Below are 22826 nucleotides of genomic sequence, written 5' to 3'. Positions count from 1 at the left end.
GAGCTTCTCCTGGCACCCTGTGCCAGTGCCACAACACCCTCACAAGGAAGAACTTCTTCCTCATAGCTAATCTTAGTCTCTCCTTTCTCAGTTTAGAGCCATTCCCCCTGTATTTCTGTTGAAAAGAAATTTACAGTTTCAGCCTTTCTCCTCCGGGTCTCATTAGTTTCTGATTTGACCATTCAGGAGATTTCCCAACTGTCCAGCTTTATTTTTGCTGAGATTTGTAAGGAATGGACAGTGCTGGTGTTACTGTGTGGTCATACATGATGATCACAGAAGAGGAGTAGTTGCATGGCGTAAGGAGGATGCTGAGCAGCTTTGTGTCCTTGCCTGTCCTTTCAGAACGTGTACAAGTCTGACCTTACTTGGCTGAGGGGCATTGGCTGGTCCCCGATCGGTTCGCTGGACGATGAGAAGAATAAGAGGGCGAGCCTCATCCTGAGTGACAAGAAATACCGGCAACACCCAGACACCATCAAATTCACAAGCCTTCCTGACTCAATGCCCATGGTTCTGGCAAAGCACAACTCTGAAATCATGAACCAGGTGAGCTTTGCTTGTGTTTTCAGCCTGAGGGAAATAGGTGCATGGCCCAAGACGCTGTGTTCTCTCCTTCCGAGGCCTGGGTTTCTTAATGGGGATATTGCCTCCTCTTGCACAGGGTCATTGTTTTTGTTGTTTGTGATCAAATTCTCTTATGTGTGGTTGGAGCAGTGTTTGGGCTCAGCATGGAAAAGAAAAGGGTGAAGTTTTAGAATGTTTTGGGACTAGAAGAGGTGTTCCTGAGGCATTGCAAAGTGGAGTCCCGTGGCTTCAGTTCCTTGATGCAGTTTGCTGTTTATGTTTCCCTGTGCTAGCTTGGTCTTCTTTCACACTGGACTTGTTCTTTTCAGCGTGCGTACACGTCAGCCTGGGAGAAAGATAAAACCAGCATTCACATTATGCCGGATACACCTGGTATTTTGCTGGCCCAGCAGAACAAAGTGAACTACAGTGAGGTAGGTGGTTGAGCTGGGGTTAAGCGTCCATCTCTGGACACTGCTGTGGCCTGGGAAGCACTGTTGTTTGAGGAGAGTGGTTGTTTCTCTTCCAGAAACTGTACCGGCTTGCGATGGAGGAAGATAAGAAAAAGGGCTATGACATGCGGGCAGATGCCATTCCTATTACATCTGCTAAAGCTTCCAGAGACATTGCAAGTGATGTAAGTACAGCAGAGCCCTTCTTGGAGCACCTTTCTCTATCTTACTTGACTTTTCAGGAGGAGAATTTGTAAAAAAAATCATAGAATCCTGGAGTGGTTTGTGTTGGAACAACCTTAAAAATCATGTTGTTTCTGCCCCCCTGCCACAGGCAGGGATACCTCCCCTATTAGACCGGGCTACTCCAAGTCTTGTCCAAACTGGCCTTTGACATTTCCAGGCATGGGGCAGCCTCCACTTCTCTGTGCAACCTTTTATAGTGCCTCACTACTATCATGGTGAAGACATTCTTCCTACTGTCTAATCTGAGTCTATCCTCTTTCTGTTTTAAACCATTTTCCCCTGAGCTGTTACTGTATTCCCTGATAAAGAGTCCCTCCCCATCTTTCCTATAGACCCTTTTTAGGTATTCGAAAGCTTTTATAAGGTGTTTCCAGAGTCTTTTCTTCCCCAGGCTGCACAATTCCATGTCTCTCTACTAGTCTCCATTGGAGAGGTGCTCTGGCTCTTAGAGCATCTTTTTTTTGGCTTCCTGTGGACTTGCTCCAACAGGTCCATGTCTTTCTTACACTTTGTGCTCCAGAGCTGAACTCAGTGTTCCAAGTGGTGTATCATGAGTGGAGCAGATATTATCTCCTCCCTTGACCTGCTGGCCAAACTTCTTTTGATGCAGCCCAGGATATGATTTGCTTTCTGTGCTAATCAGTTTTTAATCCACCAGTACCCCCAAGTCCTTTTCCATAGGCTGTTTTCAGTCCACTTATATGTCTGTGACCATGTCTGGGAGTGCCTTGACCCACATACAGGCCCTTGCACTTGCCTTGTTGAAACTCATGAGGTTCACCCAGTTTCACCTCTCAAACGTGTCAAGGTCTTGCTGGATGGCATCTCTTCCCTCTGATGTATCAGTTGCACTACTCAGCCTGGTGACATCCACAAGCTTGCTGAGGGTGCATTCAATCCCACTGTCCATGTTCCCAGCAATGCCATTATATAATACTGGTTCAAGTACAGACCTCTGAGGGACACAACTCATCACTGGTTTCTACCCAGACATCAAGTTATTTACCACAATTCTTTTGAGTGTGACCATCTAGCCAATTCATTGTCTGCTGAGTGATCCACCCATCAAATCCCTTTGTCTTCATTATATAAATGAAAATGTTGTGTGGGACAGTATCAAATGCCTCACGCAAGTCCAGGTAGATGATGTCAGTCCCTCTTCCTCTATGCACCAATGTTGTAGCACCATGGTAGAAGGCCAGCACATTTGTCAGTCATGATTTGCCTGTAGTGAAGCCATGTTTGGTGACACTGGTCACTTCTGTTTAATGTGTGCCTTAGCATAGTTTCCTGGAGGATCCTCTCCATGATCTTGCCAGGCACCAAGGTGAGACTAACTGGCCTGTAGGTCCCCAGGACTCTCTTTTTTGCCTTTTTACATATAGGGGCTATGTTTCCCCTTTTCCAGTCAGTGGGAATTTCACCAGATGGCCATGACATCTCAAATAGGATAGATAATGGCTTGGCCACTTTACCTGCCAGTTCCCTCAGAACCACAGATACATCTCATTGGGTCCCATGGAGTTGTGCACCTTCAGGTTCCTTAGATGATCTTGAACCTGATCTTCTCAGGTCGTGGGCAGTACTTCATTCTCCCAGTCCCTGCTTTTGCCTTCTGTGACTTTGGTGGTGTGGCTGGAGCACTTGCTGGTGAAGACCAAGAAAAGGTTTTGTTGAGTACCCCAGCTTTCTCCATGTCAGTTGTAGCCAGGTCTCCCATTTCATTCATTGCAGGGGTACAGTTTCTTTCATCTTCCTTTGTTGTCCTATCTACCTGAAGAAACCTTCCTTGTTTTTTTAACATCCTTAGCCAAGTTCAGCTGCAGCTGTGCTTTAGCTTTCCTGATCCACTCCATGCTCTCCTGGGCCATATCTCTATAATTTATTCAGGATGTGTGTCCCTGCCTCCATTGCCTGTGCATTTTGGTTTTGGTTTGGTTTTGCTGCTATTGCCTATGCATTTGAGTTTGACTAATAGGTCTTCACTTAGTCAAGCTCATGTCCTACCTCTCCTGCCTGTCTTCCTAAATGTTGGGATGGAGAATTCTTGTGCCCTGAGAATAATGTCTTCAAATAGAATCATAGAATCATAGAATAGTTAAGGTTGGAAAGGACCTTAAGATCATCTAGTTCCAACCTCCCTGCCATGGGCAGGGACACCTCACACTCCAGCTCTCGTTTATTTCTGTATTTCTGAGGAGACTTTCCCCAGGCATCCCACTCACTAGCACCCTAACCAACTGAAAGTTCGCCTTTCTGAGGTTTAGGGTACTGATTGTACTTTTTACTTCTCCTGTATCCTTTTTATTGAGAAATCTACCAGAACACAATTGCAACAGCCCAGGCTCTCTCCAGTATTGACCTCTTCAGTAAGTTCTTCCTTATGAGTGAGCAACAGCTCCAGCAGTGCCTGTTTTCTGGTCAGGACTCAATCACCTATGTTAGGAAGTTGTCTTCAGTGCACTCCAGTAGTCTCCAGGACTGCTTGCTGTTTGCTGTATGGTTTTTCCAACCCATATCCAGATGGTGAAAGTCCCCTATCAGGATGAGGGACTCTGAGTGTGATGCTCCCTGCAGGTGAACAAAGAACTCTTCCTCAGCCTCTTGCTCTTAATAGGGTCGCCTTTAGTAGACAGCAGTCACAAAGGTTCGTTTCTTTGCTTCTTCTCTAACTTTCTTCCAGAAGTTCTCAATATGTACATTTTTGAAAAAGTGTTGTGTTACCCCTTGCCACTTCCCACCTCAGTGGCTGTAGGCCTGCAGCTCAGGGCACACACTGAGCTGGGAGGATAAGACTCCTGAGCACTGGCAGGAGAGCCTGGAGCAGTGGAGTATGCCAGCTGCTATGGGCTGCTATGGGTGAGTACTGTTGGGACTGTGCAGATGGAGGCCCAGGTTGCCTGCTGGAGCAGTCTGGTGCTTTTCCCTGACTTGCGTCCCAGCTGCTGAGCAGGCCTCCCAGTGGCCTGACTGGGGATGTTTTAGGTTGTGTGCAGAACCTGTCTTTTTTGAACATGTACCTGCTGGTTCCTGAGCTAGCTGTGTTGCAGTTCTTGTCTGGGATCCATGAACCTTCTGTGGCCCAGTGTAGACATGGCACAGGATGGAATTGTGTAGGACACAGTAGGGCTATGAGGCACTTAGTCACCTCTTCAGGTGGTGATCTTGCCAGACACCATTAGAAAAGTGCATGCTCCGAGGTGCTGCTACAGAACAGTGTCAGAAGGGAGAAGAGCTGTCCTGAAACTGACTGAGCTTCTTCAATCCTGCAGTACAAGTACAAGGAAGGCTATCGCAAGCAGCGTGGCCACCATATTGGAGCCCGTAACATAGAGGATGATCCAAAGATGATGTGGTCGATGCACGTAGCCAAGATCCAGAGTGACAGGGAGTACAAGAAAGCCTTTGAGAAAACAAAGACACACTTCAGTAGCCCAGTGGACATGCTGGGAATCGTGCTGGCCAAGAAATGTCAGGAGCTGGTCAGTGATGTTGATTACAAGCACCCTCTGCATCGGTGGACCTGTCTGCCGGACCAGAATGACGTTGTACAAGCCAGGAAAGTGTATGACCTCCAGAGTGATGTAAGTTGTTCCTTGCTCTCTATGTGAAAACCAGGAAACAACTTTGGTCAGTGGTATTCCTTTGTTGGAGTAGGTCTAGATGGGGAGAGAAATTGTAGGCTTATTCTGTGGGACTGAGACTATGTGGTGTACGTAAATTCTTGCTGAATCCTAGAATGGTTTGGGGTTGGAAGTGACCTCAATGATCTCCACTTCCCACGACTTCTACAGTATGAACCAGTCTTCCAGTAGACCCGGTTGCTTAAAGCCCTGAATACTTGCAGGCACTGGGCATCCAGAGTTTCTTCTGGCACCCTGTGCCAGTGCCACAACACCCTCACAAGGAAGAACTTCTTCCTCATAGCTAATCTTAGTCTCTCCTTTCTCAGTTTAGAGCCATTCCCCCTGTATTTCTGTTGAAAAGAAATTTACAGTTTCAGCCTTTCTCCTCCGGGTCTCATTAGTTTCTGATTTGACCATTCAGGAGATTTTCCAACTGTCCAGCTTTATTTTTGCTGAGATTTGTAAGGAATGGCCAGTGCCGGTTTTAGTGTATGGTCACAAATGATGATCACAGAAGAGTCCTGTCTTGCCTTGAGCAGTTTTCAGGTGTCTGTAGTTGTGTACGTCAGGGTGAGGGCAACAGAGTCAAATATTTTCCTCTGGAGGGCTGTCAGTGGTCAAAGGCATGCCAGATGTACAGAGGCAAATGATACGAAGAGTGTTAGGTGATGAGGTATAAGGCTTCTCTGATGGCTCTGCCAGCCTGATGGTGATGGCCAAGTGTGGCAGTTGGTTCCTGGGGAGATGAGGAAGATGGAGGTAGAGGGTATGTGGATGGCTTGGCACTTGCTCATACAGCTGTAGGTGTGGGAAGGCAGGCTGTGTGGATCTGAACTTAATGGGAGTCCCTTTGTGGTGGCAAGTGGTTTACCCGGGGAATGTGTTTTGGTTGGCAGAGCTTCCCTTGGCAGGAGGAGTGGTTGCATGGCGTAAGGAGGATGCTGAGCAGCTTTGTGTCCTTGCCTGTCCTTTCAGAACGTGTACAAGTCTGACCTTACTTGGCTGAGGGGCATTGGCTGGTCCCCGATCGGTTCGCTGGACGATGAGAAGAATAAGAGGGCGAGCCTCATCCTGAGTGACAAGAAATACCGGCAACACCCAGACACCATCAAATTCACGAGCCTTCCCGACTCAATGCCCATGGTTCTGGCAAAGCACAACTCTGAAATCATGAACCAGGTGAGCTTTGCTTGTGTTTTCAGCCTGGAAATAGGTGCATGGCCCAAGATGCTGTGTTCTCTCCTTCCGAGGCCTGGGTTTCTTGATGGGGATATTGCCTCCTCTTGCACAGGGTCTTTGTTTTTGTTGTTTGTGATCAAATTCTCTTATGTGTGGTTGGAGCAGTGTTTGGGCGCAGCATGGAAAAGAAGGGTGAAGTTTAGAATGTTTTGGGACTAGAAGAGGTGTTCCTGAGGGATGCTCTTCTGGAGTCCCCTGGGCTTCAGCAGTGTGATGCAGTTTGCTGTTTGTTTGTCCCTGTGCTAGCTTGGTCTTCTTTCACGTTGGACTTGTTCTTTTCAGCGTGCGTACACGTCAGCCTGGGAGAAAGATAAAACCAGCATTCACATTATGCCGGATACACCTGGTATTTTGCTGGCCCAGCAGAACAAAGTGAACTACAGTGAGGTAGGTGGTTGAGCTGGGGTTAAGCGTCCATCTCTGGACACTGCTGTGGCCTGGGAAGCACTGTTGTTTGAGGAGAGTGGTTGTTTCTCTTCCAGAAACTGTACCGGCTTGCGATGGAGGAAGATAAGAAAAAGGGCTATGACATGCGGGCAGATGCCATTCCTATCACATCTGCTAAAGCTTCCAGAGACATTGCAAGTGATGTAAGTACAGCGGAGCCCTTGCCGGCCCACCCTTTCAAAGTGTTTCCGGGTGCTCGTAATTGAATGCAGGGCTTCTAACCTCAGCCAGATGGAGTCGACATAGCTCTTACGTGTCATAACCATTCAGCCAGTCCATAACTATTTTGATTCTGGAGTGTCTGCGTGTAACTGGCCTTGCATGTTGTCGCTGTGCAGTGTTGTTAGGTAATTTGCAGATGGTGTGGGGAGAGAATGTGTGGGATCAGTGTGATGGATGTAATCCAAAGCAATGTCTGTGAGGGGCTTGTGGCAGCATCACCTTGAGCATTCAAGCTGGATTTGTGACATGTGTTTCTGCCACCAGTGTGGTGAGTCTTTGTGCCCTGACATTACAGCAACCCAGTTGAGATGGACAACTGGATTGGAAAATCAAGCCAAATTTTGTGTAATGATTGGGCAGTTATCTTTTCTGTCAAGGGGTGGGTGGAGTCACTGAAGGCCAGTCATTGCAGTGCCAGAGAGTATCCTTTCAGGTCTCAGCTCTGCAAGATCCAAATTTAATCTCTTGTGTGATACTCGGTAGTTAAAGGCTCCTTTGTTGGCTGGAAGGAAATGAGTTTGATCTCTTCAGTCTTACATGAGATTTCACTGAGAGGCAAGGGAGTGTTTTCTCAGTTGGCACTTTCTTGTCACTTCCCACTCAGTGGCTGTAGGCCTGCAGCTCAGGGCCCACACTGAGCTGGGAGGATAAGACTCCTGAGCACTGGCAGGAGAGCCTGGAGCAGTGGAGTATGCCAGCTGCTATGGGCTGCTATGGGTGAGTACTGTTGGGACTGTGCAGATGGAGGCCCAGGTTGCCTGCAGGAGCAGTCTGGTGCTTTTCCCTGACTTTTGTGTCCCAGCTGCTGAGCAGGCCTCTCAGTGGATGTGCTTAGGCTCTATGGAGAAGAATGTCTTCTTTGCACACATACCTCCTGGTTCCCAAGCTAGATGTGTTGCAGTTCTTATCTGGGCTCCATGCACCTTCTGTGGCCCAGTGTAGACATGCATGGGATGGAAGTGTATAGGACTCAATAGGGCTATGAGGCACTTAGTCACCTCTTCAGCTGGTGATCTTGCCAGACACCATTAGAAAAGTGCATGCTCCGAGGTGCTGCTACAGAACAGTGTCAGAAGGGAGAAGAGCTGTCCTGAAACTGACTGAGCTTCTTCAATCCTGCAGTACAAGTACAAGGAAGGCTATCGCAAGCAGCGTGGCCACCATATTGGAGCCCGTAACATAGAGGATGATCCAAAGATGATGTGGTCGATGCACGTAGCCAAGATCCAGAGTGACAGGGAGTACAAGAAAGCCTTTGAGAAGACAAAGACACACTTCAGTAGCCCAGTGGACATGCTGGGAATCGTGCTGGCCAAGAAATGCCAGGAGCTGGTCAGTGATGTTGATTACAAGCACCCTCTGCATCGGTGGACCTGTCTGCCGGACCAGAATGACGTTGTACAAGCCAGGAAAGTGTACGACCTCCAGAGTGATGTAAGTTGTTCCTTGCTCTCTATGTGAAAACCAGGAAACAACTTTGGTCAGTGGTATTCCTTTGTTGGAGTAGGTCTAGATGGGGAGAGAAATTGTAGGCTTATTCTGTGGGACTGAGACTATGTGGTGTATTTAAATTCTTGCTGAACCCCAGAATGGTTTGGGGTTGGAAGGGACCTCAATGATCTCCACTTCCCACGACTTCTACAGTATGAACCAGTCTTCCAGTAGGCTCGGTTGCTTAAAGCCCTGAATACTTGCAGGCACTGGGCATCCAGAGCTTCTCCTGGCACCCTGTGCCAGTGCCACACCACCCTCACAAGGAAGAACTTCTTCCTCATAGCTAATCTTAGTCTCTCCTTTCTCAGTTTAGAGCCATTCCCCCTGTATTTCTGTTGAAAAGAAATTTACAGTTTCAGCCTTTCTCCTCCGGGTCTCATCAGTTTCTGATTTGACCATTCAGGAGATTTTCCAACTGTCCAGCTTTATTTTTGCTGAGATTTGTAAGGAATGGCCAGTGCCGGTTTTAGTGTTTGGTCATGGATGATGGTCACAGAAGAGTCCTGTCTTGCCTTGAGCAGTTTTCAGGTGTCTGTAGTTGTGTACATCAGGGGGAGGGCAACAGAGTCAAATATTTTCCTCTGGAGGGCTGTCAGTGGTCAAAGGAATGCCAGATGTACAGAGGCAAATGATACGAAGAGTGTTAGGTGATGAGGTATAAGGCTTCTCTGATGGCTCTGCCAGCCGGATGGAGATGGCCAAGTGTTGCAGTTGGTTCCTGGGGAGATGAGAAAGATGGAGGTAGAGGGTATGTGGATGGCTTGGCACTTGCTCATGGTGCTGTAGGTGTGGGAAGGCAGGCGGTGTGGATCTGAGCTTAACGGGAGTCCCTTTTGTGGTGGCAAGTGGTTTACCCGGGGAATGTGTTTTGGTTGGCAGAGCTTCCCTTGGCAGGAGGAGTGGTTGTATGGTGTAAGGAGGATGCTGAGCAGCTTTGTGTCCTTGCCTGTCCTTTTAGAACGTGTACAAGTCTGACCTTACTTGGCTGAGGGGCATTGGCTGGTCCCCGATCGGTTCGCTGGACGATGAGAAGAATAAGAGGGCGAGCCTCATCCTGAGTGACAAGAAATACCGGCAACACCCAGACACCATCAAATTCACAAGCCTTCCCGACTCAATGCCCATGGTTCTGGCAAAGCACAACTCTGAAATCATGAACCAGGTGAGCTTTGCTTGTGTTTTCAGCCTGAGGGAAATAGGTGCATGGCCCAAGACGCTGTTTTCTCTCCTTCTGAGGCCTGGGTTTCTTAATGGGGATATTGCCTCCTCTTGCACAGGGTCTTTGTTTTTGTTGTTTGTGATCAAATTCTCTTATGTGTGGTTGGAGCAGTGTTTGGGCGCAGCATGGAAAAGAAGAGGGTGAAGTTTTAGAATGTTTTGGGACTAGAAGAGGTGTTCCTGAGGCATTGCAAAGTGGAGTCCCCTGGCTTCAGTTCCTTGATGCAGTTTGCTGTTTGTTTCCCTGTGCTAGCTTGGTCTTCTTTCACATTGGACTTGTTCTTTTCAACGTAGTACACGTAGCCTTGGGAGAAAGATAAAACCAGCATTCACATTATGCCGGATACACCTGGTATTTTGCTGGCCCAGCAGAACAAAGTGAACTACAGTGAGGTAGGTGGTTGAGCTGGGGTTAAGCGTCCATCTCTGGACACTGCTGTGGCCTGGGAAGCACTGTTGTTTGAGGAGAGTGGTTGTTTCTCTTCCAGAAACTGTACCGGCTTGCGATGGAGGAAGATAAGAAAAAGGGCTATGACATGCGGGCAGATGCCATTCCTATCACGTCTGCTAAAGCTTCCAGAGACATTGCAAGTGATGTAAGTACAGTGGAGCCCTTGCGGGCCCACCCTTTCAAAGTGTTTCCGGGTGCTCGTAATTGAATGCAGGGCTTCTAACCTCAGCCAGATGGAGTCGACATAGCTCTTACATGTCATAACCATTCAGTCAGTCCATAACTATTTTGATTCTGGAGTGTCTGCGTGTAACTGGCCTTGCATGTTGTTGGTGTGCAGTGTTGTTAGGTAATTTGCAGATGGTGTGGGGAGAGTATGTGTGGGATCTGTGTGATGGACGTAATCCAAAGCAATGTCCGTGAGGGGCTTGTGGCAGCATCACTTTGAGCATTCAGGCTGGATTTGTGAGGAGGTGTCCTGCCCTCACTGTGAGTACTCTGCATGCCCCTGGTAGCAGACACAGCTGAACTGCACAATGGGAACAAAAACCCCAAGCTATTTTTAGTGTAGAAAATATAGGCAGGGTAAAATAAAACATTTTGCTGTTATTTTTATGTACTAGTATATATATCTGTTTAATTTAACTGGTGTCTACACTTAACCTTCCCATTCTGTCTTTATGTTCCTCAGTTTTTATTTCCTAAATAGATATAATTGTAGTTTATTTGGCTACTGTCTTGAGGGTTGCTAATTGATATTTCCATAGGGTTTAGTTATTGAGATTTGTGGCTCTTGTGTCACTGCCATTATGTTAAGACTTTTTTTACTCCCAGATCCTAAGTGGTATCTCCTAATATACAGGACATGGAATATCTGGAAAATGTGGAAAGCATATGAGGCAGATAATGTTATAAGAATCTTTTCGCTGCCGCACTCTGCAGTTCATCATCTCAATACTTTCTTGCTTTCACTCTCTGTGGTTTAAGATGCTAACTTGTTGAGAGTTTGAGCTTTAGGGGCTGCTATGGAGGGAAAGAAACCTAATCTAAAACTCTCTGAACTCCTTATTGCTATAGTACAAGTACAAGGAAGGCTATCGCAAGCAGCGTGGCCACCATATTGGAGCCCGTAACATAGAGGATGATCCAAAGATGATGTGGTCGATGCACGTAGCCAAGATCCAGAGTGACAGGGAGTACAAGAAAGCCTTTGAGAAAACAAAGACACACTTCAGTAGCCCAGTGGACATGCTGGGAATCGTGCTGGCCAAGAAATGTCAGGAGCTGGTCAGTGATGTTGATTACAAGCACCCTCTGCATCGGTGGACCTGCCTGCCGGACCAGAATGACGTTGTACAAGCCAGGAAAGTGTACGACCTCCAGAGTGATGTAAGTTGTTCCTTGCTGTCTATGTGAAAACCAGGAAACAACTTTGGTCAGTGGTATTCCTTTGTTGGAGTAGGTCTAGATGGGGAGAGTAATTGTAGGCTTATTCTGTGGGACTGAGACTGTGTGGTGTATTTAAATTCTTGCTGAATCCTAGAATGGTTTGGGGTTGGAAGGGACCTCAATGATCTCCACTTCCCACGACTTCTACAGTATGAACCAGTCTTCCAGTAGAATCAGTTGCTTAAAGCCCTGAATACTTGCAGGCGCTGGGCATCCAGAGCTTCTCCTGGCACCCTGTGCCAGTGCCACACCACCCTCACAAGGAAGAACTTCTTCCTCATAGCTAATCTTAGTCTCTCCTTTCTCAGTTTAGAGCCATTCCCCCTGTATTTCTGTTGAAAAGAAATTTACAGTTTCAGCCTTTCTCCTCCGGGTCTCATTAGTTTCTGATTTGACCATTCAGGAGATTTCCCAACTGTCCAGCTTTATTTTTGCTGAGATTTGTAAGGAATGGCCAGTGCTGGTTTTAGTGTATGGTCATAAATGTTGATCACAGAAGAGGAGTGGTTGCATGGCGTAAGGAGGATGCTGAGCAGCTTTGTGTCCTTGCCTGTCCTTTCAGAACGTGTACAAGTCTGACCTTACTTGGCTGAGGGGCATTGGCTGGTCCCCGATCGGTTCGCTGGATGATGAGAAGAATAAGAGGGCGAGCCTCATCCTGAGTGACAAGAAATACCGGCAACACCCAGACACCATCAAATTCACAAGCCTTCCTGACTCAATGCCCATGGTTCTGGCAAAGCACAACTCTGAAATCATGAACCAGGTGTGCTTTACTTGTGTTTTCAGCCTGAGGGAAATAGGTGCATGGCCCAAGACGCTGTGTTCTCTCCTTCCGAGGCCTGGGTTTCTTAATGAGTATATTGCCTACTCTTGCACGGGGTCTTTGTTTTTGTTGTTTGTGATCAAATTCTCTTATGTGTTATTGGGCGCAGGGTAGAAAAGAGATGCGCGAAGTTTTAGAATGTTTTGGGACTAGGAGAGGTGTTCCTGAGGCATTGCAAAGTGGAGTCCCGTGGCTTCAGTTCCTTGATGCAGTTTGCTGTTTATGTTTCCCTGTGCTAGCTTGGTCTTCTTTCACATTGGACTTGTTCTTTTCAGCGTGCGTACACGTCAGCCTGGGAGAAAGATAAAACCAGCATTCACATTATGCCGGATACACCTGGTATTTTGCTGGCCCAGCAGAACAAAGTGAACTACAGTGAGGTAGGTGGTTGAGCTGGGGTTAAGCGTCCATCTCTGGACACTGCTGTGGCCTGGGAAGCACTGTTGTTTGAGGAGAGTGGTTGTTTCTCTTCCAGAAACTGTACCGGCTTGCGATGGAGGAAGATAAGAAAAAGGGCTATGACATGCGGGCAGATGCCATTCCTATCACGTCTGCTAAAGCTTCCAGAGACATTGCAAGTGATGTAAGTACAGTGGAGCCCTTGCGGGCCCACCCTTTCAAAGTGTTTCCGGGTGCTCGTAATTGAATGCAGGGCTTCTAACTTCTCTCATGAAATGAAAACTAATCTAAATCTCTCTGAACACTTTTTTGTCCGTAGTACAAGTACAAGGAAGGCTATCGCAAGCAGCTTGGCCACCATATTGGAGCCCGTAACATAGAGGATGATCCAAAGATGATGTGGTCGATGCACGTAGCCAAGATCCAGAGTGACAGGGAGTACAAGAAAGCCTTTGAGAAGACAAAGACACACTTCAGTAGCCCAGTGGATATGCTGGGAATTGTGTTGGCCAAGAAATGTCAGGGGCTGGTCAGTGACGTTGATTACCGCCACTATCTGCATCAGTGGATCTGTCTACCAGACCAGAATGATGTTATCCATGCTAGGCAAGCCTATGATCTGCAGAGTGATGTGAGTACTAGGTGATAAGCATTGGAGTTCTAAGTTGTATGTCATTTTTTTGATTCTAAAATATGGATGCTGCTTGAAGTGTCTGTGTCCCATATTGGGTTGGTTTTTTTCACATTATGTTTTTCTTTTTTCATTCCCAAGCAAGGTCATTGGAATTTTAGGACTGATTGAATCTCTGTGTGAGTAGCAGTATGTGTGGGTATTAGGGCAGTTTCTAAACAGCTTATTAATTAGCTGAACAGTAGATCTATATGCATATACTCCTTCATAATAGTCTATCTGCATCTTAATAGTCAATCTGCATCTTAATAGTATGCAGATTAACAGTATATAATAGGAAATTGCCTAGGCTTTTTTTTTTTTTTTTTTTTTTTTATATTTCGGCCTCTTTATTGGAAGGTATTACTTCGTTCTGTCTTGGAGAAGATGTTTTTCATTAAGAAGTGTTGTTTTAAGTGGGTAACTATGTATTTATTGTGAACAAATATTACAGGAAAACTTTCTACTGACTCCAGGGTTTTGTTATAATCTATTGCTCTTTGATCATTCTCCAGCATGTTTTGGGGTGAAAAATACCTCTTGAAGTTAGATATGTTCCTTCACATGTCTTCACGTATTACAGATATGGGGTCTCAGTCTAGCTTCCTAACAAAGATTGTTTTGCAGATTGAAGTAGGAGGAAGACAACTTATAGAAAGTAATAATTAGTTTCATGGTATATGTAAAATGTTTACCTGGCAATATTAATGAGACAGCTGTATTTGTATTTGGTAATAGAACTGCTACAAGTCTGACCTTCAGTGGTTACGAGGCATTGGTTGGGTCCCAATTGGTTCCCTGGAAGTTGAAAAAGCTAAAAAGGCAGGAGAGATCTTGAGTGACAAAGTATACCGTCAGCCTCCGGACACAATTAAGTTTACTAGCATCCCTGATTCCGTACCAATGGTCTTAGCCAAGCAGAATGCAGAGACAATGAATAAGGTGAGTGTTGATTCGATTAGGTAACACATCAGAAGTCCCTGCGTAAACTCTAGACAGGACTAGGGATACAAACATGTGATTGCTGTATCAGATAACTGTGAAGCAAGGCTTTGAAAGTATAAATTACATTTTTGGTAGCTGTCAGGTAACTTCTTTTCAGTAGGTGCTAATTAAAGAATATCTTTTGAATTATTGATTTAAATTTGAATTATCAACTGTGAAGTTTCCACATACTATACTGTGTATCTAGTAATATGTTACCTAACTTTCATCTAATTTTTAATATATCAATTTGTTTAATAAATCTAGATTTATCTAGTAGTTTAATACTTAATAAACTACTTGTGTTAGGTCAGTCTTTGAAACATTCCTATTTTAAACAATTCAGTGTAGTACTTAATGTAAGAGTTTTCTTAATCTGTGGCCCTGATCTCAACCCTGTTTATGTCAATAAAACCGTTTCCTCTTCCAAACACGCCTTGTCCTTAGCATTTAGATCTCTGTGTCTCTGATGAGTATTCTGTGCCTTTTCTTCTAAACACTGTTTTTTGAACAGAATTCTTTCTCCATTACTAATTCTCTAGATACTTAATATACAGGTTACAGAGTGAATATAAAATCTCATTGCTATATAAGGAATAAGGTGGTTTTTTGTTTTGGGTGGGTTTTTTTTTAGGCTTTGAGTACAGATCTTTAATTTTTGTGTTTTAGGAGGTCTCCAGCTAGTAACCATCGTTCTTCCCCTTTAATGTATATTATTTCTCCTGCAGCGTTTATATACTGAGGCCTGGGATAAAGACAAGACACAAATCCATGTAATGCCTGACACACCTGAAATCATACTGGCAAAACAGAACATGCAAAACTACAGTGTGGTGAGTGTGTGAGCTCTCCAAATGTAACTGGTCTATTTAATGTCTGGGTCATCAGTGTTCTGATAAACCTTGTATTGATGATACCATCAATTTCTTTAAGTAGCCCTCAATATTTATCCTCAAAATTGTGACTTTAAAAACATAATTTTGATATTTATACTGTAGTGCATGCATACAACAGTGAGCAGTATTGACAATAAATTTCATGAGAAGCTGTGTGTCTCCAATAAATTTCTGGGAGTAGTTTCTCTCAGTGTGCATACTATTAGGAAGGTACAAAATTAATTTCAAGCTTGGAAATACCAAAAAGGTAATTTTCAGCACAGTTCTGAAGAGCAGTTATCCCAATGTTTAGTGTTAGTTTAGGCAAATAAATTCACATCAGTAAGAAGTGGCTTTAAAAAGTAAGTTTTACTTCACTTTATAGAAGAATAGTTTATCTGTACACTGTAGTCCATGTTATGTTGTTCAAAGAAGTAACAGAAAAAAAATTGTTATCAAATGTATTTAGCAAAGCTTTTCCTTTGTTATGAATTTGTATCACCTACTGATATGGGGCTTTGAGTTGAGAAAGTTAGATAAAGCTATGTTGGAATAAATCCTAACACAATTTTAAAAATCTACTCACAGTCTGTTTTACATAGAATGCAATATATGGAATGAACTTACATAAATCTCACTGTTTAATTCTTTACCTAGAAACACTACAAGCAGGCCATGGAAGAAGACAAAAAGAAAGGCTACGATTTGAGAAGTGATGCTATCCCCATCCAAGCTGCCAAAGCATCCAGGCAAATTGCCAGTGATGTAAGAAACCACTGTTTTGGGTTTTTGTGTGATGATATTTGATCTCTGCAACCTGAAAGTTATAGCTGAAATCTGAAAAAGGCATTTCAGTTAAACTGTGATCCCAGATGACAGATTTTGGGAAGCAAATTATTATATATGTTTACAGATTTTATTGTAAAAAGTTTGGGAAGTTATAAGGGCAGTATAGTGCTTCCCATCAATTTCATAGCTCATAAACCTATATCCTTAATTAAATCATAAGACCATGTATATTATTATATTTAATAAAGATCAAATATTTAATAAGAGGTTTGTTTCTCACTAATGTGAGGTTTTTTTTATCAATAAGCTTACTTAAAAATCTCTAGGGTTCTAACTCAAATCTCAGAAATTTAATGTGAGAATTCATATTATTAGCTCCAGAATTGCTTTGACAGTTTGGGTTGTTTTGACTTTGGCTATGGAGTAATTTAAAGAGTTTATTATTAGAAATATTTAATATGAGTAACTGATATTAGTAGGTAATACAGAAATATACTATCTTGATTTATATTTCAGTACAAGTACAAGGAAGGCTATCGCAAGCAGCTTGGCCACCATATTGGAGCCCGTAACATAGAGGATGATCCAAAGATGATGTGGTCGATGCACGTAGCCAAGATCCAGAGTGACAGGGAGTACAAGAAAGCCTTTGAGAAGACAAAGACACACTTCAGTAGCCCAGTGGATATGCTGGGAATTGTGTTGGCCAAGAAATGTCAGGGGCTGGTCAGTGACATTGATTACCGCCACTATCTGCATCAGTGGATCTGTCTACCAGACCAGAATGATGTTATCCATGCTAGGCAAGCCTACGATCTGCAGAGTGATGTAAGCTCTTTTTGATTTCATTTTTGTTGAGGAATGTATTTGATATTTTAAATAGGTGGATCGCATATCACTGTGGTAGAATGACATTTTCAAGATTTAAGTTTCATTGCTAATTTGAAACTTCTATCTCCAATAGGATATTTTAACTAACTGATATTTAAATTATATTCTTTAATTTCATAATTTGGGCTTTTTATCATCTGCCATTCTGTGAAATTTGGATAATGGTATCACTCTTAATGTGTATGTGTGCAGTTATTTTTCCTAAAATTTTCTCTGGGTTTTTGAATTTATTTGAATTAAAAGTTGATAGTGAGGTTACTTAACTGTGAAAAGATGCACTAGGTAATTTTCATTACTATTATCAGAATAACCTATGTATATTTTTGATAATAGAACTGCTACAAGTCTGACCTTCAGTGGTTACGAGGCATTGGTTGGGTCCCAATTGGTTCCCCAGAAGTTGAAAAAGCCAAAAAGGCGGCAGAGATCCTGAGTGATAAAGTATACCGTCAGCCTCCGGACACAATTAAGTTTACTAGCATCCCTGATTCCGTACCAATGGTCTTAGCCAAGCAGAATGCAGAGACAATGAATAAGGTGAGTGTTGATTCGATTAGGTAACACATCAGTAGTCCCTGCCTCACCTCTGTGTGCAGGACTAGAAATATAATGATCACAGGTAATGCTGAAGTTAAGAAATGATGTATTTTCCTGTAGTGTGTTCTGTTTATTTCAGTAAAAACTATCAAGCCTTGTAATTGAAGCCTCAACTTTATAACAATATTCTGCGTATTACATTTTAATCTTTTCTTTGACATGTCTCTGCAGTGAGCAGTTATAATGCTTGTTTACTTATTATTCTTAAGTAGTGTGGCAGTTTTCTAAATGTTATTGAATTTCCTCAGATAAATCTTTTTAATAATGGTATCTCTACCTGATTAAATACCTAACTGTTTATTCATGCTATTTTTTCTATAATTTTATCTAGTGTGCTCTGTGATTTACCTGACTAAAGAGATACTGACTTGTTTTGGAATGCAATCTTAATCACTTCCTTTATTCTTTCTTAGCGTTTGTACACTGAAGTATGGAATAAAGATAAGACTATGATTCACGTCATGCCTGACACACCAGAAATCCTGCTAGCTAAACAAAACCAGATAAACTACAGTCAGGTGAGTAAAACTGAAGAGTTGCCAGAGATCCTTTTATCTGTCAAATACAATTTTGTCATCTCTGACTTTCATTAATGTTTAATACTGTTAAATTGTCTAGTTTCACAAATTGCCAGCTCCAGTGTTAGAATTGCTAAAATGCTGGTGTCTAATTAAGCTTTTGAAATATATTACCTGCTATAAATGAGAAATCATTTCTATAGCAAGGTATGGAAATAAATAATTTAACTTGCAGAATATTCCTTGCTTTGCCTTCCCTAAATTATTTAACATTTCCAGGCATTTACAATTGCAAAATCTTCATATTTTTATTTTCTAGAGAAGGTAAAGCTGTTTTCAAATGTTAAAGTTGCCTGAACGTTGACAGTATTGTTTAAGCACTTAACTTGTTTTATTACACATATGTGCTTAACTGAAGTGTGATTTTGTTTTTGAAAGAAAAATTTGAATGTTTTTCTCACAGAAAATGTACAGACTAGCTTTAGAGGAGTCGAAGAAGAAGGGTCATGATTTGCGTTTTGATGCCATTCCTATTCAAGCTGCCAAAGCATCCAGAGAGATTGCCAGTGACGTAAGCAGAGTTTTTAATCATGTCTGTATGGATTTGGTAATGGAAAAGAATCATTTGTTTGCTACTGTAATACCTTAGGTTTATAGAATAAATAAAATGGAAATCCAGTGATTCTACCACATGCTTTTAGTACATGAAAGGAATGGGTAGCCAGTATTTTTATGCATGAGGTATATACCGCAATAATAAAATAATTGTGAGGATTATTTCTGTGCCGTCTGTGATAGTTCCATTGATGTCCATGGATATTGAAGTGAGATGGTCAGTAAGGTATACGAGTCTGTGCTAGTATTAGTCAAATTAATTTCTGATTAAAAATAGGAAATACTTTAAAATCTGTCCCCAAACCAGATATATTAGTAAATAAATTCTGAATATTCTAAATTGCTGTCTTTTCCTCAGGGAAAAATACTACACTTCTGTTGAAATGTAATATTGAAATTCAAGATTGCTATGACAGGTTTTGCTTCTGGAATGAGGAAGCATGACTAACAGACGGATGATAACAGTTTTTTGTGATCCTTGTTTTTTCTATCAAGATTGATACTTAAACTGTTAGTATTAACTACCTAAGACTTCACTGGGGTTTTGTAATAAGCTTTTAAATAAGTTAATCTTTACATTTTAATCGTAATAGTTAAAGAATGTGGAATATCAACCTTGTTAATATGTGACATGAAATGTTAAGTTGAAGTGTGATATAGTTATGTAAAAAATCAGAGATAATATGTGTAATAAAAATAATTTGTATGTTAAAATTAATAAAACAGTAGCAGAACCCAAATAATACTTTTCTCTAAGCAAAATACTAACACTTATTTTAAACTGTGAATTATTTATTAATTTATAATTATACCATGTGAATTTGAACCTAATTTCAGTACAAATACAAAGAAGGCTATCGCAAGCAGCTTGGCCACCATATTGGAGCCCGTAACATAGAGGATGATCCAAAGATGATGTGGTCAATGCACGTAGCCAAGATCCAGAGTGACAGGGAGTACAAGAAAGCCTTTGAGAAGACAAAGACACACTTCAGTAGCCCAGTGGACATGCTGGGAATTGTGTTGGCCAAGAAATGTCAGGGGCTGGTCAGTGACATTGATTACCGCCACTATCTGCATCAATGGATCTGTCTACCAGACCAGAATGATGTTATCCATGCTAAGAAAGCCTATGATCTACAGAGTGACGTGAGTAAATCTTTACATTTGTAAGTCATAACTACATATACAGGCTTTTGTGCAATGTAATTTTAAAGCATACATAGTATGCTTGAGGCACTTGCATGAGACATGCTGATGGAAGCGAAATGTTTACTGTATCAGATCATTAAATTTGTTTAATTTTCAATCCTATTTTTTCAGTCCTTAGCCTGAGGTGTAAATTGTGTTTAAGTCTGATATTTGTAGAGTTCTTAATAACTCTCTTCTTTTTGTTATTTAATAATTATTTCACTATATCTTCCAAAATAACATTTGTTTTCAAAACCATATCCTGCTGCTATATGGAAATATACACAACTGTTCATATAGACTCAGATATGCTTATTTGTAATTATTTTACTATTTGACCAAAGTTGCACATATATAACTTCTGAACTTTTGAATTTTTTCAGGCGGTTTACAAATCAGACCTGGAATGGCTAAGAGGTATTGGATGGGTTCCTATTGGTTCCATGGAAGTTGAAAAGGCCAAGAAAGCTGGAGAAATCCTGAGTGAAAGGAAGTATCGTCAACCAGCAGACCAAATTAAATTTACTAGTGTGACAGATTCTTTGGCCATGGTCTTAGCCAAGCAAAATGCTGAGATAATGAACAAGGTGAGCTTGGGGCTTTTGGTTGTTTTGGGGTTTTTTTTGGTCAAAAATCACTACTGTTTTTAGCTAGTGGAACTTATTCATTACGTGAAAAATTCGAAGTGCAAAGTAAGACTAAACACTTTCATTGTGGACTTAGAGAAAATAAATGTCTGAATTCAGCCTTTGCACAGGAAGGCTCTTGTCTCAGGGCTCTGTCTAAACTGAACATGTAGTAAGAATGTCCAGAAAAAAAGTCACCTAAATCACATATTTTTCAAGAGTAATTCTATTTTTTTTTGGTGAATTTCTCTCTTTTTCACATCAGCTGAAATCCTGTTTTAAAATGCTTGTTTAGTATCTTTCTTCTATTTTGTTAATGTGACTTCATTATACAAAGCTTATCTCTGACAGAACATGCAAAATTTTTTTGCAGTTCTTAGACAATACTGTGAAATCTGCAGAAATAGTGTTTCAGCAAGGTAGTGGATGTACTCTACAGTATATCCAGAGCTGGCGGTGCCATGACCATGTTATAAGATAGGATGTAGCAGAATATTGTGGCTTTTACCGCAACTGCTATAATGATGTATTGTATCATGACCAAATGTCATACCGCATCATGAGCAAGTTATGAGGAAATAGCTTATGTACTTTGGAAGTGAAGCTTCTGCAATTTATCTTAGATCTAGAGGGTGAAAGTCACAAAATACCTACTCCTCTTTAATAAGAAACATCAATCAGACAACTCATACAAGTAGGGCAGAATAATGAATATAGTTTTCCTCCAGCAGTTTCCCAGCAATCCTAAATCAATCAATTGTTGTGCCAACTTAACCTAAGAAATAACAATGAAGGACAAAACTTTCTTGAGCTGTTCAGTGAGAAACTTTGCTATGTCAGGGGATTTAAAGCTTGCTTGAACTACTGCTCACAGTTTGTAAAATACATTCTTTGATGAATGTAATAGTTTGCTTATGTGTGTGTGTATATATATATATCCTGCTTCAAGGTTACTTTTCTTTTGTATTATGGATGTACTTTTGATAACTACTGCTTTCAAATTTGCGGTCTTTCCATTATGCCACATATAAAGAAACTTTCTAAAGGAATGTGGTTTTCTCTCTTCTAGCGTTTATACACAGAAGCTTGGGATGCAGACAAAACTTCAATTCATGTGATGCCTGACACACCATCAATTTTGTTAGCGAAGGCCAATGCAGCTAACGTTAGCCATGTAAGAACATTTAAACATATACTAAACTAATGGAAATTCAGAAATTAAGTAAGCATTTATTTAACAATAAAGATATTTTAACATATTCATTCCTGAAAATTAAAAAAAACAATTATGAAATTTAGAAGTTCTGTCATTCAGAATATTGATAAGCCTTTTCTGTCTCCTTTTGCGTAGAAACTTTATATACAAGCCTGGGAAGATGCCAAAAAGAAGGGTTATGACATGAGAGCTGATGCAATTCCATTCCGAAGTGCAAAGGCCTCAAGAGATATAGCGAGTGACGTATGTTCTTCCTTTACATTTATTTTCAGTTACCTTGAGAAACAAGAATGAAATAATAAGCTATGTACAACATAAAACCCCATGGTATATCAGATTAATCCTGAAAACCTACGGACAAAGGATTAACTTCAGAAAGAAAATTGACAACCGTTTTCAAAAGGAAGATAGAATTATAAATCCTGACATTAAGCAGATATTGGAAAGTAATAAAATACAATAACAATAACCAGAAGCTGTAGAGGAAAAATATATTAGGCATTTCTAAAGTCTAAATGAGTAAATTTCACAACAACAAAATATATTTGTCATTAGTAGCAATGTGAAATTATGTGAAATTCATCCCCATTTCACTATTTCATTTAATACTTCTTTTTGATTCCTTAGTACAAGTACAAAGAAACATATGAGAAGCAGAAAGGCCACTACATTGGGTGCAAAACTGCCCAGGAGGATCCCAAACTGCTGTGGGCTGCGCGTGCTATGCAGCTGCAGAATGACCGAATTTACAGGAAGGCATACCATGATTCGAAGTCCCAGGTCCACATACCAGTCGATGCAATATCAGTGCAGGCAGCCAAGGATTGCCAGACGCTAGTCAGTGATATTGACTATCGTCAGTACCTTCACCAGTGGACGTGTCTGCCTGACCAGAATGATGTGATCCATGCCAGGAAGGCATATGATCTACAGAGTGATGTGAGTGAGAATAATTGTAGGAAAGCTTTATGGCAGGTGTGTAAGGCTTTGATTGTTTGCGACTGAGCAAATATACTTTCAAATGCACATTCATGAGCCTGCAGTGAGCCCTGGTATGTTTATTTTAATTTGTCTGGATGGTCCTTTCCAAATCAGTCATGGTTTCAGCTTGGGGAACAGAAATAATCCAGGCAGTTTGTAAGGTGACCATATTTTTCTCATACAATGTTTGCTTGCAGACTGCTTGCAGATAATACCACTGATATGTATATAGCAAGT

The 22826-nt window shown here is 41.9% G+C and overlaps 1 protein-coding gene across 1 annotated transcript in view; it reads left to right on the top strand.

Moving 5' to 3' along the window:
• Positions 1-22826, top strand: part of NEB (nebulin) — a 124027-nt gene that overhangs the window by 37864 nt on the left and 63337 nt on the right. Inside the window, exons 44-63 of the mRNA XM_061363750.1 lie at positions 346-549; positions 897-1001; positions 1097-1204; positions 4538-4849; positions 5867-6070; positions 6413-6517; positions 6613-6720; positions 12956-13267; positions 14045-14248; positions 15019-15123; positions 15823-15930; positions 16471-16782; positions 17179-17382; positions 17856-17960; positions 18424-18531; positions 19413-19724; positions 20150-20353; positions 21462-21566; positions 21744-21851; positions 22236-22547. Coding sequence (XP_061219734.1) covers positions 346-549; positions 897-1001; positions 1097-1204; positions 4538-4849; positions 5867-6070; positions 6413-6517; positions 6613-6720; positions 12956-13267; positions 14045-14248; positions 15019-15123; positions 15823-15930; positions 16471-16782; positions 17179-17382; positions 17856-17960; positions 18424-18531; positions 19413-19724; positions 20150-20353; positions 21462-21566; positions 21744-21851; positions 22236-22547 — 3645 coding nt within the window. The remainder of the gene's footprint in view (positions 1-345; positions 550-896; positions 1002-1096; positions 1205-4537; positions 4850-5866; positions 6071-6412; positions 6518-6612; positions 6721-12955; positions 13268-14044; positions 14249-15018; positions 15124-15822; positions 15931-16470; positions 16783-17178; positions 17383-17855; positions 17961-18423; positions 18532-19412; positions 19725-20149; positions 20354-21461; positions 21567-21743; positions 21852-22235; positions 22548-22826) is intronic.

The sequence above is a fragment of the Neopsephotus bourkii genome, unplaced genomic scaffold, assembly GCF_033783945.1.
Source record: "Neopsephotus bourkii isolate Nb327-2 ecotype Australia unplaced genomic scaffold, CSIRO-AGI_Nbou_v1 NB_1181, whole genome shotgun sequence".
Taxonomy (NCBI): domain Eukaryota; kingdom Metazoa; phylum Chordata; class Aves; order Psittaciformes; family Psittacidae; genus Neopsephotus; species Neopsephotus bourkii.
This window is presented reverse-complemented; position numbering and strand designations above follow the sequence as displayed.